We start from the raw sequence: 16,283 nt of genomic DNA, 5'->3' as shown, positions 1-16,283 counted from the left end.
AAAATTCTTCATTAAAATCTTTCTAGGAAAAAAAAACAACTTTCTAGAATGTGTTAGCCTTCTTATCTGATTTAGGAATTAGAAAGTGTAGAGAGTAGAATTTGATCTTTTCTACTGAGAATTTTCAGGATACTCTACTGTGGATTTAGGCGGCATGGAAAATCAGGCTGAATAGTGGTGCCGGCACATGCCCCAGAAATATTTTGAAGTTTGTTTCCTTGTGATTTCCATTTTTCTTTTCAAAGTAAAGTGGCAATAAATGGTACTAGTTAAGAATTCTGGGTTTGCAAGGTCCTAGCTGAGGCATTGCTGTAACTGCAACCTCTTCACATTTTTTTGTCTTTGAATCCCCAGGTGGGTACACAACAAAAATATATTTAATGGATGACTGGACTGGAAATGCAGGGTGTTTTCTGTCACAGTATCCCTGAGTGGCATTTGCCTAGTATTTTTCATGTTCAACAATTTTGCTTAACATTAGCTTTGGGCTGGACTGGCAGTGTCCCTGGATAAATCATGAGTATGCTAATGTCTTGGCTGCCCCTGACTCTAAAAACCAGGAGACCTTCCTCCTGTTGGTGAAGTAAAGATAACTGGGGCTAGCCTGGGCACTCTGGCACTTGGTTTGTGCCACCCCACCCACAGTGTGCAACATTCAATACCACCACCTTTCAAGTGCCCAAGGAATGGAAAACCAGAAGCTTGAGCTTGACTTCCTCCTTAGCCTGTGGATGGATGGGATATTTCACACTTTGAGCAGCCCATTGTGAGAGACCAGAAAAAAAGGCACCGACCAATCAGATCTTCAAAGATAGCAAGCAAGTGGTCATTTTAGAATGGATCTTGGGAAACTGTTTATCTGGTCCTTGTCTGAGGTTTAAGTTGACAAAGCTGGCCAGTGGCAGAGGAGAGTCAGGCTCCCAATTCACCGCCCATCCAGTGTGTTTGCACCTCACCTTGGTCTGCAAGCTTGAGGTTCATGATGTAGACCCCTTGCATTCTCTGCCAGGTTGCATTCTGTGTGAGCTGGAGTCCCTCTGCAGTCTGTGAGAGCTGCCACCTCTCCTGGGCATCACAATTGAGGTTGAGATGGGCTGATTCCAGAGACATTCCAGAATTTAATTTGTCTGACTGTGGTTTGAAATGGGTATCCTCTTTCCAGATTCCTGGGACTTCAAGCAATCCACACGCAACATCTCCCCCACCATCAACCAAGCCAACATAGTGGACCTGCACCCAGCATCCGTGTACAGCATCCGCATGTACTCCTTTAACAAGATTGGCCGCAGTGAGCCAAGCAAGGAACTCACCATCAGCACCGAGGAAGCTGGTGAGCACCTCACCCTGCTGCCCTGACACATGGCCTTCAGGATCATGGACACTGGGGGCTAACACCAATCCTGTCTGCTGGCAGGGTCTTATAATAGGAAGATGGGACGAGAGAGCCCCTGAGGAATTTCTTTGTGTCTGCCCATAGATTATTGAAGAATGTTATGTGCATCTGCTTTTCTAGATAGGGGTCTGGATGCCAGGCTTTGAGGAGCTGTCCATGGTTCTAACCTACATCTACAGCTCTAGCTTGATTAGAAAGGACAGGTGTACTAGATCTGAAAAGGATGGATTACTAGTCTCCCGGATGATATTCTGTGGCCTTTGTCACAGATTTCTCCTGAAAACTTAAACCAGATTTCTCTTGCTTTAGTTTCTTTTTGTGTGTTGTGTGAAATATAACAAAAGTACATAGAATCTATGTGCACTTGAACAAATAATTATAAAGTGAAAAATATTATAGCCAACATCTGATATCAATCACCATCTGCCAGAAGTCCTCCACCTGCCCCTTCTTAATCATAACTCTATCCCTCCCCCTGAAGTATCGTGTTTTTCTCAAATAACACATACACACATAGAGCTGCCATAGTGCACTATAATGCATGAGAGGACTGAGCGGTTCGCAAAAAAAACTGTATAATCCACATTGTTGTTGTTGTTATGTGCCGTGGAGTCGGTTCCGACTCATAGCTACCCTGTACAGGGTTTCCGAGGCTATAAATCTTTACAGGAGCAGAAAGCCTCATCTTTCTCCCGCGGAACAGCTGGTAGTTTCGAACTGCTGACCTTGCAGTTTGCAGCCCAATTCGTAACCACTACGCTACCAGAGCTCCTTATAATCCACATTATTGGCATAAAAATAAGGTAGCCAGTATCCTGACTTTTTATAGGATTAACTTTCTTGGTTTTCTTTTTATAGTAATATCACAGATAGCTGTATACCTAAGCCATACGCTTGTGCTTGTTTTCCAATGGGATGGATTGATGAAATTATGCTTTGAGTTTTACCTGGTTTGGTCAATATTATTTTTGCAAGTTTTAGTCATTTTCTTGGTGCAGAGGTACAGTTTGTACATGTTCAGTGTTACCTAGTCCTCTATTCTATGCATATACCAGAGCCTATTTGTCCATTGGTGTGGCACTGTTGGAAAAGCACTGCACTGCTAACCACAAGATTGGTGGTTCAAACCCACCAGCCACTCCTTGGAAACACTATACAGGGTTGCTATGAGTTGGAACCAATTCTACAGCACCTAACAGCAGACAGCAGTTGTCCATTTACTACAGATGGACACTGAGATTGGGTACAGTTTGGGGCTATTGCTGGGAGTGTCCTTGTGCCTGCTTGTTAGTGCTTGGGTGCATGCATTTCTGTAGGGATATAACCAGTTGTAAATTACAGAGCCATCAGATAGGCATACTTCCACTTTTAAAAATATGCCAAGATGTTTTCCATAGTGTTGTACCAATTTGCTCCCCCTTGATCAGTGTATGAACATTCCCACTGACCAACACCCTTGCCTACACTTGGTTTTGTCAAACACATAAAAACTTTTTGCCAGTTTTCTGAGTGTGGAGTAGTACTGCACAGTCATCTTTTGCTACACTTTAGCAAATTACGGAGGGTGAAGAGAAAATTTAAACCCTGTGGTCATGTCAAAGGGACTGAAACAAGACTCTATTCTCAATTTGTGAACTTTCCCTTTCTTCCCAGCAGTCCTCCAGCTTAGGAAACTGGGAACCTCTTCCTTCTGTCTTCTTCCAAGACATGACTCATGAATGTTGCTTCTTTCTCAGCTCCTGATGGACCTCCCATGGATGTCACTTTGCAGCCAGTGACCTCACAGAGCATCCAGGTGACCTGGAAGGTATGTGAAGGTGAAAACATTGGCTCTGAAAATTCCTGCTTGTCTCCTTCCCTTTCAATCAGGAGTGAAGTCCCTAACAGGCTGCCTCTTTTTGATTTTTCATAATGGCCATGTGGTGTTCTGCCAAACACGGTGAGGTTCGAGGAGTGGACAGAGAAGTGGCTAACAGGGAATGCACCCACCCATCTCCACCCCTTTCTCCAGAGGGCTACAGCTGGGCTGGACAAAGAACTGTGCAGTTATAAGAAGGTTAACATGGTTCTTTTATCACACAGGCCTGTCCTCCAAATGCCACTTGTTGTGATAGCTCAAGATTTGATTTTGTGCAAAGTTCAAAGAAACTCTGTGGAAATACCAGAACAGGGCTGAGACAAGAGTGAGGTCCCACCCCAGTCAGGGCCCAATGGCTGGAGCTGAGAGTGAAGATGAAGTCATACACTGTCCCCTCACAGTGAACTTTGGCAGAAGCCTTGGCCTCTTCAGGTCTCTATTTCCTCGTCTAGTAAATCAGGGGCCTAGGATGTGATTGGTATAAAGAAAACAGACCACTATGTGCTGTAGCTATTTCTATGGATCAGAGAAGTGTGAGATTGAAGGGTATGCTTAAGGAAAGTCTTGGAGAAGATCTAGAGCTAGATAGGGAGACAAATCAGAATAGCCTTGAAAGGACCAAGACATTCTCCTCTGGGAACTCTAGCCCTAGAGCCATATTCTTGCCACAGCCCAGAAGGACCAACAACACTGGTGACTTTCTATTGCACTGAGTTGTCTGTCACACTGACTCATCTGACCTGTCGCTATGCCTGTGGAGTGGCCTAAAAGGGTGCTTTTATCCCCACCTGCCAGAAGAGGCCATGAACGCAGAGGGTGGGGTGGCTTGTCCACAGTCACACAAGTAATGTCAGGTGTGGCACTTAAATGCTCACCATCTAGAGCCCAGGGCCAGGTCCCCCCTACCACAGCCCAAGAACAGAGTTCCAGAACAGGGAACTTTCTCAGGACCCACCTGTGTTCTTCCTGGAGCTTTCTCCGTGGGAACCGTGAAGTTTGGGGAATTGTTTCACCTTCCTTTAGGAACAAAAGTCCAAGGTCATTTTCTGACTCTGACTCTGACTCTGACTCCTGATAGGAAACACCCAGCTGCTGTATTCCTCCTTCTGGGGTCTTCATGAAGGTCAGTTTGGGAATGGGAGAAATTCAGAAAGGCCTAATATTCCCTAAGAAGAATGCACATACCTGCATGCAAACACACATTACCACACACATATAGATACATCACACCACACCCATGCACACACACACCATACACAATATATAACACACCCATGCTCACACACACATCAACACATGAACCCCTTCACACCATGCACACATGTACCCATGTACCATGATACATACACACATACCCACACCACACACAGCCTGGTTCCCTCCCTCCCTAGAGAAATAACCAGAAGGAAGAAAGAGCAGGACCTGGGGGGCCAACCCACCTATAAGGGACTGGAGCCCTACTTCCTCTTCATGTAAGGCTCTGGGCTCCAAGCCTTTTCTTCACAAACAGTGGGTGAAGCCTGTGTCCTGGATCCACACCCACTTCCTAGGAATACTCTGAGGCATCTAGCGGGTAGGGTGGGAATGAATAAATATTTAAAGCACAGGGACATCTGGCTACAAAGCCCAACCTGGAGGTCGATAGAAATTTAGAATCAGATTTATTTCTCCAAAGTCTCATAATGAAAAATAAAATTGATTAGAAAGTTAGAACTTCGGAATGAACCAGCCAGTCAATAAATTTTGGGCTGACTTCTCGGGGAATTTTTTTTTTTTTTTTAACACCCAGTAACAGATTAATGAAAAATAAAGATTCACTTGAAAGATAAGTCACTTCATTTTAAGACTTCTTCCACGAGATGGATCACCCCTGCTTTATGACATAAATTTGCAATCAGCCCTATTGATTTCTTAATGCTTCAGAGAAATATTGTTAAGATTGATTTAAATCCCAAGTGTGCCTATTTAAGCGAGTGAGTGCAGAGTAGAGAAGTGAGAAGAGGAGAGAAAAAGAGAGAGGGAGGAAGACTGTCAAGATTTTTATAAATCTGCGAATATCTATGTGTCTGTATTTGGATAACTCATAGAGACGCATAGCCATTTCATATGTCTATAACTGTAATAACCAAACCAAACCCAAACCCACTACCACTGAATCGATTCTGACGCAGTAGACCAGAGGAGAACTGCTCCAGAGGGTCTATGAGGCTAAATATTTATGGGAGCAGACAACTCATCTTTCTCCCAGCTGGTGGGTTTGAACCAACCTTGCTGTTAGCAGCCCAATGCTTAAGCCACTGCACCACCAGATAGGCACAGATTTTTCCAACTCTTGTCAAGGTAAAGATCCATGGATGGGGCAGATAATTAAGGTTTGAACCCACCCAGCACTGCTACAGAAGAAGGGTCTGGCAATCTGCTTCCATAAAGATGACAGCCAAGGAGGCCCGATGGAGCAGCTCTGCTCAGCCATACGTGGGGTTTCCAGGAGTCAGAATCCATTCAACAGCAATGGGTTGGGTTTGGTTTGGGGGAGTTTCAGGGACTGCCTCTCTCAGTATATGTAGATGGGAAGGAAGTGGTGGGGGAAGGTGTACAGGTATAGACCAGGATAGTTCTGGGCATGTAGCCACATATGTCATGTGTATACCATGTATGCCATGTGTATACCAAAGTGTCAGTGCGGGCATGTAACATAAGAAACTATACCACTGCCAGGTGAGGGTACCTAGCCCCTGGTGGGATGATATGCTGTGTCTATAGTGTATGTCTGTGTGTGTGTGTGTGTGTGTGTGTGTAGACAAATGTGTGCAGAGACAAGACTCAAGTGCAGAAGTCCACCCACTTACAAACTAGCAAACAGGACTGTCAAAGGGCAGAGAGTAATGTTATTTGGACATTAACAAAAACTCGAGTCAATTAAACACACACAAGTACACACCTATTTAGCGAGTTCAGAACAATTATGTTAAATTAAAAACTTCGTTTTATTGACTTAACAGTGAGCTTCAAAAGACAGTTCGTTTAAAACATTCATTGAATTAAAAAAGAAAAAAAAAAAAAACAGCGGAGGCTGTTTTACTAACTTAATTGTTTGTGATCTCACTATTTTGCAGTGCAATGAAAAGGTGGGCTTTTAAATTAATTTCATTGCTTTTAAGCCCTTGATTCAAGCTGTTTTTATAGTGCTGGGGTAGGCGCTTCCTCTCCATTTACACAGGGCCAGGCCCAGTCATTAAAGGAGGGACTTGAATTTATGGCTCAGGTGTGGTGCTGTAGGATCAGCACCAGAATGTGAACCCCAAGGTCTATAGTTCAAACCCACCAGCTGCTCTTTGAAAACCCTGTACAGGGTTGCTACGAGTCGGAACCAACTCGACAACACTTAACAACAACAATGCATCTGACTGGGGCGGGTTATGTATGCTGACGCTTCTGGATGTGTGTGCGTGAGTGATTATGGATGTGAGCAGACATAGGAACTGTGTGTGTGGACATGTGCTCATGTATGAGAATGTTTTGTGTAGGTGTGTTGATGGACCAATGTTTTCTCTGCTAGGACGTCTTGTTTCTGTGTCTGGATGTGTCAGAATGGAACTTGGGGGTGAAAGTATGTTTTTCAACCCCCAGACTGATGTCTCTGATTGGCTGGGAGCTGTCCTTCACTAGCTACTGGCCCAGCCAGAGCCCCGAAACACCCCCTTTCATCTCCATGTCCCTGCCCATCCCTGCCCCTCCAACTATGGACTGGCTCTAGCCTGCTGCCTTCACTTTAGCTCAGCCCCTGACCATGATGTCAAACCAGCTGCCCACTTCCCCCTCCATCTTTTTTTATTCTTTTGGTCTCTGCTCCCATTTCTCCCAGGTCCCTTAAGCATATGGCAGAGGATGTTCCCATTCATTCATTCATTCATTCATTCAGTAAATATGTATTGAGGGCCTGCTATATGCTAGACACCATTCTATGTTCTGAGAGTACAATAGCAAGGAAGACAGACAACACTCACAATGCTTCTATCTGAATGGGGGTAAATAAATCTCCCCTGTAAAACACATCAGGAGTCAGGTGGTGTTGAGCACTATGGAGGAAATAAGAAAATAAGAAGGGCAGGACAAAGGGCAGGAGCAACATTACATAAGCAATTTAAGGAAGGCCTTATTGAGAAGGTGACATCTTAGGAAGGCAGGGTGCAGGTGAGGGCCAAGTCATGTGATTACCCAGGGAAAGAATGTCTGTCCCCCTACCACCACCAAGACAGGAGTTTGCCTGCTGTAGTCAAGGAACAGCAAAGAGGCCAGCGTGGCTGGAGCATAGGAAGCAAAGAGAAGGGAGCCATATCCAAGAGGAAATGGAGGGCCAGACCATGTGGGGCCATGTGGTCACTGTAAGCGTTTCCACTTGCACTCTGAGTGGGATGAGAACCATTGAAGGGATGCGAACAGGAGGTGGCCTGGTCTGACTTTGGTTTTAAGAGCATCATCTCTGAGTGCAGAGCCCTGGAGTGTCATTGTGCCTTTGTCCCCTTGTTCCTCACAGGCACCCAAGAAGGAGCTGCAGAACGGTGTCATCCGGGGCTACCAGATTGGCTACCGAGAGAACAGCCCCGGCAGCAATGGGCAGTACAGCATCGTGGAGATGAAGGCCACTGGGGACAGTGAAGTCTACACTCTGGACAACCTCAAGAAGTTCGCCCAGTATGGGGTGGTAGTCCAGGCCTTCAATCGGGCTGGCACTGGGCCCTCCTCCAGTGAAATCAATGCCACCACGCTGGAAGATGGTAAGGACACCTGCAGCAGAGTGGAGCCACAGATCATGGTCTGTCCACTCCTGCGCCCCGTCTTGGTCCTGTAGTCCACACAGACTCCCTTTCTTCTTACCCACTGACTCTACTCAGCACATGGGGTCCCTCTGGCCATTTGACTGCCCCACTAGCCATCTACTACCTGTTGGTCTCAGCACATGTCTGTCCACCTACTCACTCTCCATCCTTGCTTTTGCTTCTACCTTTTTCTCTGCCCTCCTTCACCATCAGCCTTTTTCTTTCTCCCCCTTTCTGGTGCCCTAACTCAACTCTTTGACCCCGACTCTTTTCTCTATGCCCTGTGTCCTCTTTCCCCTCCCTTAGAGTTTCCAGGTTGAGAAAAGATTCAGCCAAATTTAACTTTGCACTTCTGGGCTGGATCCTCCCACTATCTGTGTTAGGGACTTGAGATGAGATGAGATGAATTAAGACATCCCATGTCCTAAAAAATGTAAAGCCCAACTTTCAAATGGTACTCTTGGATGCCTAGAAAGGACTCCATGCTATGACAAAAAAATGAAGGGGCCCAGTTTTGTCAGGGAAGAGGGTTAGGATGAAGCAGGAACATGCCTGCTCTCCAAGCACAGAGAAGATCCCAGCTGGTACCAGAGCCTGCACCAGGTAGAGATGGGGTTGGGCTGATCACAACCCCCCAGAAAGCAGAGTAAAGAAGCAGGACAGCATCTTTCCAAGCTTTGTGCTTGATACTTCAACACAAAACCAGGGCCTGAGATTGAAACTAGCCACTGAGTTGGAGCCTGCCCACTACCCATCCAGTAGAGACCTCATCCTCGCTACAAAGACTGACACCCTGGGGAAGGAGGACACATCAGGTCAGAAGCTTCTGAGAGGTTAGCCCATCTGTTGCTGTGGAGTCAATTCAGACTCATAGCAACTGCCCCAGAGGGCTTCCAAGGCTGTGATCTTCATGGAGCCCACTGACACGCCTTTTCACATGGAGCAGTTGCTGGATTCGAACTGCCAACTTTTCAGTTTGCAGCTGAGTGCTTAACCACTGTGCAACCAGGGCTCCTTTAGCTCATACCAGTGACTCCTAACTTGTACCACAAAGTGTCTCAGAACTTTAAAAAGACTCATGCCCAGCCAGCCTGCATCCCAGAGACTTGGATTTCATTACCTTGGGGCATAGCCTGAAATTTGAGACAGAGCAGATGCCAGTAGCCCTAGAGAGCTGGACACCTCGGGGAAATGGTGAACACAAAAACATGGAGGGCATAGAAAGCAGAGAAGTGAGAACAGGTCAAGTGGGGGGTACCAGTCCACCTCCAGCCTTACTTACCCCACTGGAGCCCCAGGGTTAAGGAAGGCCAGCCCATCCCCTCTGAGTACCATAGCATTAATCCCAAGAGATGCCATCACACAATTCCTCTCAAACTTGACGGTACATCAGAATCTCCTGAAAGGAGGCTAACCACAGACTGCTGGGTACTACGCCCAGAGTTCTGCTTGGGTCAAGAATTTGCATTTCTAATAAATTGCCAGGTGATGCTGATGATGCTCGTGCACGATGCATCTTGGAGAACTAATGGTGGTGTACAATGGAGTCGATTCCAGCTCATAGCAACCCTGCATAGCGTTTCCGAGACTGTAAATCTTTATGGGAGCAGAAAGTCTCATCTTTCTCCCATGGAACAGCTGGTAGTTTTGAACTGCTGACCTTGAGGTTAGCAGCCCGACTCGTAACCACTATGCTACCAGAGCTCCTTGTAGCATGAATAGCTAGTTCATTATCCATAAGGGCAAGCCAAGCCTCCCAGAGGCCAAGTAGCCTGCCCAGAATCACCTATCTAGTAACTATCAGAGCCAGGATCAAAATCCAGACCTGGCCCCAACTGTCATACTCTTTCCACGTCACCCAGTTGTTACCTTGGGAGGCAGGCTGCAGGTCAGAAGAAGTGACATGGATATTGGATGCTCTGAGAAGGATGGATCGGCTATCCTTAGCCCACGAGCATGTCAGACCTACACTGAGCCCTGTCAACCACAGGCCATGCCAGGAAACAGCCAGGCCAGGCCCCTTCTCTAGCCTCCATTGGAGTATCACCTCCTTTACTGGGTGTGGGGGTCCTAGAATTTCCAACAGGGAGAGATCAGCATGGGCTTTGGAGTCATTTTCAAAATAAAGAAGGAGGGGGGAAGAAAGTTTCCAGCAGCATTTGTTCAGCAGTTTTTCATACTTAATTAAAGCCCTCGTTAGCCTGTCAGGTCCTGATCGTTTCCTGGCAATATTAGCACTCCTCCTGGGGTATTCAAGGGCCCCTGCTTTAGCAATAGTGTCTTTTTCATAATTATATTACCTTCATTTTGTTCGAACGGGCGATCTGTATTAGTTTATTACACTGGGTCCCTAATTGCATGGTGCTTATATTTTTACACCTAAGTAATATGAAACAATTATCATTCTCAAAGAGGATTGTTAGGATGATGTATTATCATTTAAATGCTCATAAAAATTAGAGTTGCCTCTTGTGGGGCAATGGGATCTAATTACCTTCCATCCAGCATGTGCCTTCTTTCTCCCACTCAGAGGGAAGCACACTTGGTCTTCCCCTTTGTCCCTGGCTCCTCAGAAGCCAGCAGGATGTGTCACCAAATTGTCCCTAGATGAGGTGGATGCTGAGGCCCGGTGTCCCTGCCATCTGTCATCTTAGAGAAGACACCTGTGCCTGGACCAACCCATGAAGGTGGAATTTAGGTCAAGCACAAAGATCATTCTTTGGAGGGAGCAGGTTAAAGGCAGGGAGACCTCTTACATTGGCCCCAGAGTATTTTCTGGGCTTTTGGGTGTGCTCATGACAAATGAGAAATGGTTCCCAAAGTTCTAAAGGCCCCAATGGAAGCTCTCTTCCCATCACCACAATTGGCTGAATCCTCCTTCCTTTGTTTCCCTTCCCTTCAGCTTGACAGAGTGACACAAGAGCCAGGTCTCAGCTCAGATCTCCTGGTCACATGACAGACCAGCAGCCTTTAAATAAGATGATGTCATGAGTGGTCATCAAGTCAACCTGGACTCGCAGTGACTCCATGCACAACTCACCTTCCTCTGGATCAGTTGAGACTCAGACTGTTGTGATCCATAGGGTTCTGAGTGGCTGCTTTTCCAAAGTGGATCACCAGCTCCTGAGTCTGTCTCAGTCTGGAAGCTTCACTGAAACTTGCTCAGCAATATAGCAACACACAAGCTTCCACTGACACAAAGGTGGTGGTAGTGCATGAGGGGCAGTGGCTGGCAATTGAACCCTGGTCTCTCACATGAAAGGCCAGAATTCTACCACTGTGTCCCAACTGCCCCCTTAGATATGATGATAGCCTATAGATACTCCAAGTCATACTGGTGGTCTTCCAGGTTCTGTTGTATTCAATACAAGTGGGTCCCTGGGGCTGTGGTGGCCCACTGGTGACTTCCCAAAAGCTTGTGCTCAGAGATCTGCACCTTCTACCCAGAATCCTTAGCCAGACCCAGGAATGTGTGCCCAGGGAGCAAAGAGCAACATCAGACCCTACTCCTGTAACTCCCAAGTCAGGATGTATGCCCCATGTCTAACCTGGAATTCTCTGGCAAGGTGGCAGGGCCCCGCCTGAAACCCTTACAATTTGTGCAGTTCCTTGCCTCCCTGCCTGACTGGACTCTTGCTATCGACCCACCCCAACTGCAGTGCCCAGCCAGCCCCCTGAGAACGTCCGGGCCCTGTCCATCACTTCAGATGTGGCTGTCATCTCCTGGTCGGAGCCCCCACGCAGCACCCTCAATGGTGTCCTCAAAGGCTATCGGGTCATCTTCTGGTCCCTCTACGTTGATGGGGGTGAGTCTATGGGGAGTAAAGCTGTTTGGGCCTCAGGGTAATAAGCACAGGGTGGCTGGAGATTGGCTTTTAAGCTTAGAGCTGAGCATCTTCTTAAGGACTGTACAACGCAAGTGCAGGCCTCCTCGTCTTCCACATATAGCTGCCCCAGTGGAGCAGCAACACCATAAGACCAGGGGATAGTGAGGGGTGGCTCAGAAGCCACTCACACATGACCCTTTGAACCAGAGCCAGGGCCAAGGGTGGGGGATGCTACACATGGTAACTTCTATAGTGAGGGTGGGAAGGGGACACCCTGCAAAGACATCCAAGACAACAGTGTATGTGGGAGTCATTTAGAGTGTAATGGGAAGCTACATGCATTTCTAATTAATGTGGTGATGCTAGTCCTTGGTGGCTGTATGAGTCAGAATCCTAGCAGGAAAGAGTTGGCACACTCACATGGGGCCAGTGAAGAGAGTTTAATGAAGAGAAGTGAGTGGGAGAGTGGAACCTTCTGGGACTAGAAACATCAGAAAATCACTATTGCTTAGAACTGAAGGGACCAGAGGGAGAAGCAGAGTTACCAGAACCTGCTGAGACCTCCCTTAGGCCAAACCCAACTGGACATGTTTTGCAGGATATACAATCTGCAAATATTGGCCATCCAGACCCTAAAGCAGGGCAAGATAAAGCAGCCAACAGACCTAGGGTGTAGGAATGGCCGGTGGAGAATACCTAATACATTGACCCAAACTCCTGGTTGTTTTCCTTCCCCTGGGATACACTGGTCCAAAAGCACACCAAGGTCCTGCCAGCTTGTGTACACCAAAGACCCCACAGTGACCAGGAAACCTGCAGTCTCTGTACACCTGTGACATCCTGAGGGATAGAAAAACCTCAACAGACCACAAAAGGTTCAAGTGAGCTTGTCTGCCCTGAGCCTGAGTCTCTGCTCCCATGTCCTGTGGCCTTCTCTCCTTTCCTGGGGAATCTGGGAATCCAGCTCACAGACACCTCTCCAGAGCCATGCCCACACCCTTCCCCACCGGGTTTCTGCTTTGCCCATTCACACTACCACCAGGAAATACTTTTTCCCCACCAGCCCCTGCAGCCTCCAGTCTGTGGAGGTTCCCCTAGTTTTAGGACTGTGAGATGCCCACGCTGCTCCAAAGGTGGCCTTGCCATGCTTCCATTTGTGCTATGCCAAGTAGGAGGTGGTTCCTTGTGTTCCCACAACTGACTTCCTCTTTTATAAACCTGTGGACTTACCCAACCCTGCCCTTCAGGTGAAGAATACATCTGTCCCTCTAATCTCAAAGACCACCTAGATTGTTGGTCATGCTGTACTCAGACCAGGTCTTTCTGGGGCTCCCATCCTGGACAGATCTACCTGGTTGTGGTCCTCCTGAGAAAGGCCTCTCATGGTGCCAGCACAGAGCTTTAACTATGAGGCCAATGAAGCAAGCCTGCTGGGGCCCAGGCAGGGCAGAGGGGCAGCGGCAGAAGTCTCATGGTTTGGCAGGGCTGCATTCAGAGACCACTTGTCTCCGGCAGAGTGGGGCGAGATGCAGAACATCACCACCACCCGGGAGCGGGTGGAGCTGCGAGGCATGGAGAAGTTCACCAATTACAGCGTCCAGGTGTTGGCCTACACGCAGGCTGGGGACGGCGTGCGCAGCAGTGTGCTCTACATTCAAACCAAGGAAGACGGTGAGTCCTGGCCCCCAGGGCCCAACCTGCCCGTGTCTGTGACTGAGTAAGCTCCCACCCAGGAGTAAGGGTGAGGGCAGTATACTGACCCTTTGAACCAGTAGGTGGCTGTACTCTGCCAGCTTACCATGTCCTGGGACTTACAGGTAAACACCCCTCTGCAGCACTAAGTCAAGGGCCAGACCAACCATCTCCTTCCACCCTCCCTCCAAGAGCACCCTTCTTTTTTTGACATCTACTCCCCTGCACGGTTCAGCCCAGTTTCCTCTGGAAGTGGGTGTTGGATATGGAGAGGGCAAGAGCACATCCTGAGTTAGGAACTTGATCGCTCCACAGAGGCCCCCTCTAGGCCCAGCTCTGCCCTCTGGTGTCCTGGCAGGGCTCTCCCAGTGAGGGGAGTAGAATGTGCCCCCATTTGGAGCTATGATCTCAAAGCCTTCCCCATGGGGACAGGACTGCAGGTCAGCCAGAGACAGAGAGCCAAACTTCCAAGGTAGAGTGAGGTGATGGGAGAGCAGAAACAGAGAGAACAGATAGGGAGAATGGAGGTACACAACTCCTGGGGCACCATGTCCAGGAGAGCTGTGTGTGAATGATATTCTTTGGGTTTCTTTGTTCAACTCTGTGATCCTGCTTCCAACCCTTGTTCTTTTTCCCCACCCCAACTGCATCACTTAGTGGTTTCTTTAAAGTTCTGAATTAGTTGCTCTCTGCAGAGAAAGGCTTGGCTTATGTGAAGAGTAATGGGCACACAGTAGAATTCAGTAGTCATCTTGGTAGCCATCATAGCATTGGGAGTTTCCTCTCACTCCATCTCCGTCCTTCTAAAGGAATGGGAGACCTGTTGTTTGGGTTCGTCTCATACAATTAGGCAGAAGGTTCTGGAGGGGTTAAAAGAGTTGAAGAGAAGCTACTCAGGATGGGAGTGATGGTGGGAGTCCCAGGGCAACCCAGTGCTCAGTGGCCAGACCAGCTCCCAGCTCAGCTTAATGTCCCCCACTCTCCCTAAATCCTCCCTTTCTGTTAGCCCCTTCCTCAAGCTTTGAGCAATTAAATATTTACCAAGCTGCCTGCCCTACTTTTCTTGGCATTAAATCAAGGCATCCTGGGACAGCTTTGGGCAGAGTCACTGCCCTTGTATGGAAACTGGGCTACAGGGCACTGTGAGCCTGGCCCCATTGGAGGCCTCAGGACACACACACAGATGCCTCCTGGACTGCAGAGATGAACTGCCGGGGCCCCAGATTTCTTGTCTCCTACTCTTATAAAGGGCCTGGGCCATACACACCTCCACATACTTTAATTACCCATGGTGAGGCTCCATGAGGGAATCCAGATCTCTAGAAGTCCATCCCTCCCTGGGTCCTTCACTCTCAACAGCTAACTGAGCCACACATAGGAAGAAATAATGGGCAGAAGTCAGTGCCCCGAGGAAACAGTGATCCTCATCTCGAAGAAGACGCTTTGCAGAGAGGAAAGGGCTCTGGTAAATATAGCAGATGTGCATACAAGTGCCAGCCCTGTCATTTATTGGCTGGGTGACCTTGGGCAAATCATTTAACCTCTCTGAACCTCAGTTCTTCTTGATAAAATGGGAATATTGGTTGTTACAAGAAGCAAGAGAACTGTCAAATCCTTTCTAAAATGTTAAGAACTAGCAAATGTTGCTTTCTGGCTGCCAAGATGCTGGCATGGAAATATTTTGATGGTCCCAACAACAACAACAACAGGTGTCCCCAAGGAGAATCTATGACCCCAAGAGGAAACCCAAGAAGGAAATATCTGCTGTTGGGTAAGATTTTATCCAAAACAACAATCACGACTTCACATGTGTGCAATGTGCTTTCATAAACATATACTGTGGGCCCTGGTGTGGCACTGTAGGATAAGCACTAGACTGCTAACTACAGGATCGGCAGTTCAAATCCACCAACTGCTCTCAGAAACTCTGTACAGGGTCGCTATGAGTTGGAACCAACTCAACAACACAACAGTGACAATTACAACCCTGTGAAGTAGGAATTATTTCCATTTTACAGGTGAGAAACAGACCTAGAAATCGAAATAATTTGCTGAAAGTTACTTAGCCAATAGGTGGTAAATCCAGGCTTTCTTGTCTCCATATCCTTTAAACTTTCTGTCATGTCATTTGTATCAGTTAGGAAGTTTTTGATTGTAATAACAAGACCGATTTTTTTTAATTGTAAGCAATAAGGACATTTATGATCACGTATAACAAGAAGTACTGAGTTCAAGCAGCTCCAACCATGGTTAACTCAGTAGTTCCCATCTTCCTGCTCCCAGTGTGTCAACTGCTCCTCTCAGGACTTCAAGATGGCTGCAGATATAAGATCAACATACAAAAATCAGTTGGATTTCTCTATACCAGAAATGACAGCATTGAAAAGGACATTAGGAAAGCAATACCATTTACAATAGCCACCCAAAGGATGAAATATCTTGGAATAAATGTAACCAGAGAAACAAAGAACTTATACAAAGGAAACTACAAAACACTACTACAAGAAACCAAAAGAGACTTACAAAAATGGAAAAATGTACCATATTCCTGGATAGGAAGACTTAACATTGTGAAAAGGTCAATACTGACCAAAGCAATTTACACATATAATGCAATCCCAATCCAAATCCCAATGACATTCTTCAAAGAGATGGAAAAAACAATTACAAACTTTATATGGAAAGGAAAGAAA

At 47.1% G+C, this 16,283-nt stretch overlaps 1 protein-coding gene across 1 annotated transcript in view; it reads left to right on the top strand.

Annotated features, from left to right (window-relative positions):
• Positions 1-16,283, top strand: part of DSCAML1 (Down syndrome cell adhesion molecule like 1) — a 442,529-nt gene that overhangs the window by 391,468 nt on the left and 34,778 nt on the right. Inside the window, exons 15-19 of the mRNA XM_006833865.1 lie at positions 1,163-1,330; positions 3,130-3,200; positions 7,789-8,029; positions 11,731-11,877; positions 13,414-13,569. Of these exons, the coding sequence (XP_006833928.1) occupies positions 1,163-1,330; positions 3,130-3,200; positions 7,789-8,029; positions 11,731-11,877; positions 13,414-13,569 (783 nt within the window). The remainder of the gene's footprint in view (positions 1-1,162; positions 1,331-3,129; positions 3,201-7,788; positions 8,030-11,730; positions 11,878-13,413; positions 13,570-16,283) is intronic.

Source organism: Chrysochloris asiatica, unplaced genomic scaffold (genome assembly GCF_000296735.1).
Source record: "Chrysochloris asiatica unplaced genomic scaffold, ChrAsi1.0 scaffold00008, whole genome shotgun sequence".
In the NCBI taxonomy this organism is placed as follows: Eukaryota; Metazoa; Chordata; class Mammalia; order Afrosoricida; family Chrysochloridae; genus Chrysochloris; species Chrysochloris asiatica.
This window is presented reverse-complemented; position numbering and strand designations above follow the sequence as displayed.